The sequence below is a fragment of the Otolemur garnettii genome, unplaced genomic scaffold (assembly GCF_000181295.1).
Source record: "Otolemur garnettii isolate 467f Iridium unplaced genomic scaffold, OtoGar3 scaffold00120, whole genome shotgun sequence".
NCBI lineage: Eukaryota > Metazoa > Chordata > Mammalia > Primates > Galagidae > Otolemur > Otolemur garnettii.
In genome coordinates, this window is record NW_003852515.1 from 2,437,869 (window position 1) to 2,440,746 (window position 2,878).

The following is a 2,878-nucleotide window of genomic DNA, read 5'->3' on the forward strand; positions in this document are numbered from 1 at the left end:
CACTTTGTATAGGGACATTTATATATTTATCAAATTCTTAATCACATTTGGAGGCCTGTATGATTGGAATGATCCTGTGATTTTAGACCCCTTCAAAGCATGAATATTTTATACAAAATTATTTTATTTCTAAGAAAGTAATTGTATGCTGGATGTGGTGGCTCATCCCTATAACTTAGTACTCTGGGAGGCTGAGGAGGGCAGATTGCTTAAGGTCAGGACTTTGAAAAGAACAGCCTGAGCAAAAGCAAGACCCTGTCTCTACTAAAATAGAAAAATTATCCTGGTATTGTGGTGGATGCCTTTAGTCCCAAGTATTTGGGAGGCTGAAGCAGGAGGATAGCTTGAGTGCAGGAGTTTGAGGTTGCTGTGAGCTAAGATGATACTACTGCTGCATTCTACCCAAGGTGACAGAGTGAGACTCTGTCTCAAAAAAAAAAGAAAAAAGAAAAAGTAATCATTAAGCCCTGCTTTTTGTAATTTAATGAATGAAATGTTGAGTTTTCTATACAGAAGCAGAGAAAATCATCTTGGTCATAAAAAATAATAAATTAGTAAACTGTGCAAATAGACATATTTTGAATTTCTGTCCTTTCAACTTTTAATACCTTGGTTTAAGATAGTTACTGATTTTCCATTACTCTACATGTATTAAAATTATTAGATGGGGCTAGTCTATGTTGCCCTCTATTGGTGATTAACGGTTATTTTTGACAAAATAATTGCTGCCATATGTGTCATTCATATGCTTTTAATAATTGTATCAGCCAGTACATTTTAGAGACAGGAATTTTTGACAACTAACCTAATAGTTAGAGCCATGAATTGACAAAAAATGGAAAAGTGAGATTTGGGGCTTCTTGGTTGAGTAGTTTTGTTGACTAAAGTTGTATTGAAACACTTTTGCCTTTGATTAATTTTAACTTTATTTATTTATTTATTTATTTTTTTTGTCAGAGCTCCACCTCAGATCAGGCGTTCCAATCGAGAAGTAAGACCTCTGAGGAAAGACATGGCGGGAGTAGGAGCCCGGGGACCTGTAGGCCGAGCACACCCTATATCAAAGAGTGAAAAACCTTCTACAAGTAGGGACAAGGATAATAGAGCAAGAGGGAAAGATGACAAGGCAAGACTCTATCTCTTTGTAATTTGCTGACTTGAAGCCCTTGACTTTTGGTGAATATTATGATTTTTGTTGGCTTTTCAAGGTTTTGATGTGGAAGAGTTAAAGTCCAATTCTAAACAAAAGCCTTCTTTGTATTTTGAAAGCTATGCCGCATTGCAGATAACTTCAGGGTAATATATATACACATGTGTAAAAATACTTAGTAAAATGGATCCTTTGTGGTAAAATTCAAAGTAGAGTTTTAAAACTTTTAAAAAATATTAAGTATTCTGAGTTAAAATGAACAATAAAGGGGAAAGACTTATAAGAAAGTAGATGTATACATGAACAGAATAAGATGAGGGATCTGATTTACTACTGCTTGTAAATTATAGAGCTAGAACAATTTTTTTTTCCTTAATGAGAAAATTTCCGTGTCTTAGCGTTCATTGTACACATGTATTTATCTGGGAAATTGGTGAGTAAGCATAGTGGAAATTCTGTACTTCCCATAAAATGGACTTTAAGACAATGAGTTGAAGATAATCTTTCAGAGTAAGGAAGTAGCAGGATGATTTGAAGCATCTCTTAGCCTTGATTTTAGTGAAAAGACAAAAATTTTTAGTGATAGCTTTCTTATTTCCATTGTGATGTCATAAATGAATGATGATGTAATTGAATTGCCACAAAGAATGTTTCTTTTATATTATTATAATAATAGGAATTCAGGATTTGTAATCACATTCTTGTCATGATATATATAATGAAGACATATCTTATAAGTGATAATAATAAGTATTTGTCCTTCAAAGTATATACTATGTTTGAGTATTTTTATTGCATGTAGTTTTGATCAGTATTGGACTGTAAATAGATCAGCTTCTTAGGCCTTATGGATCTTTAGACAATGATAGAATAAAACTGGTGTTTTCCAACTATTTCTGTTCATGAGGTAGATTTGAAGACATATTTTACTTCTCTGCCTTTCTGGGTCATTGAAAATGAATTAGATGTTTTTATGTTTGTAATTTGTTGAGGCTTTTATGCTGTAAAACAGTAAGTATTTGTGTCTCAGATGCTTTTTTGGGATTAGTAAGGGTACTAATAAATAAATTTTTCCTGCTGATAAAATTCAACTACTTCTCCATTATCAAATACTGCATAAATGGATACTTAAAAATCCTTGTCTTAAATATTATCTTTGTTTCTTCTTCCTTTCTTTGTGCAGCTAGTCTTGGTTTGCATTTTAGAGAATAAAGTAGGAACTGAAATCCAAGTCTCACTGTGTGAGTAGCTTTTTAGATAAACTTTAAGGACAGAATGAGGAACTTTCAGTTTTTAATTTCACATAACACAAGAGAAGAACCATGGTCATGGTTTATTGGATGCTCCTTTGCAAGGCACCATTCAGAGTGATTATGTAATAATTTGTGAAATAATCCTATGAAATAGGTATTTTATTTCCCCATTTTAGAGATAAAGAAACTATGATACAGAGAACCAAAGTAACTTGCCAAGGGTACTAGACAGTAAAGATGGGGCCTGGAAGAATGGGATTAGTGAAGTCTAAACTTCACTTTTTCCTGTTTATCTTAAGATTTTTCATGATACGTGGTATCTTTACGTACCAAGATAGATTAAAAATCTGGATTGGATTTGAAAAAAGACATCCAGAATTATGAAATAAATGTTTTTTATTTGTTCTTGAGGCAGAGTCTCAAGCTGTCACCCTGGTTAGAGTGCTGTGGCATCATAGCTCACAGCAACCTCAAA

At 33.1% G+C, this 2,878-nt stretch overlaps 1 protein-coding gene across 3 annotated transcripts in view; it reads left to right on the forward strand.

Annotated features, from left to right (window-relative positions):
* KATNAL1 (katanin catalytic subunit A1 like 1) overlaps nt 1-2,878 on the forward strand; it is a 130,837-nt gene that overhangs the window by 60,251 nt on the left and 67,708 nt on the right. For all 3 annotated transcript variants that reach the window (XM_023517752.1, XM_003797607.3, XM_023517751.1), the window contains exon 4: nt 958-1,126. In XM_023517752.1, coding sequence (XP_023373520.1) covers nt 958-1,126 — 169 coding nt within the window. The remainder of the gene's footprint in view (nt 1-957; nt 1,127-2,878) is intronic.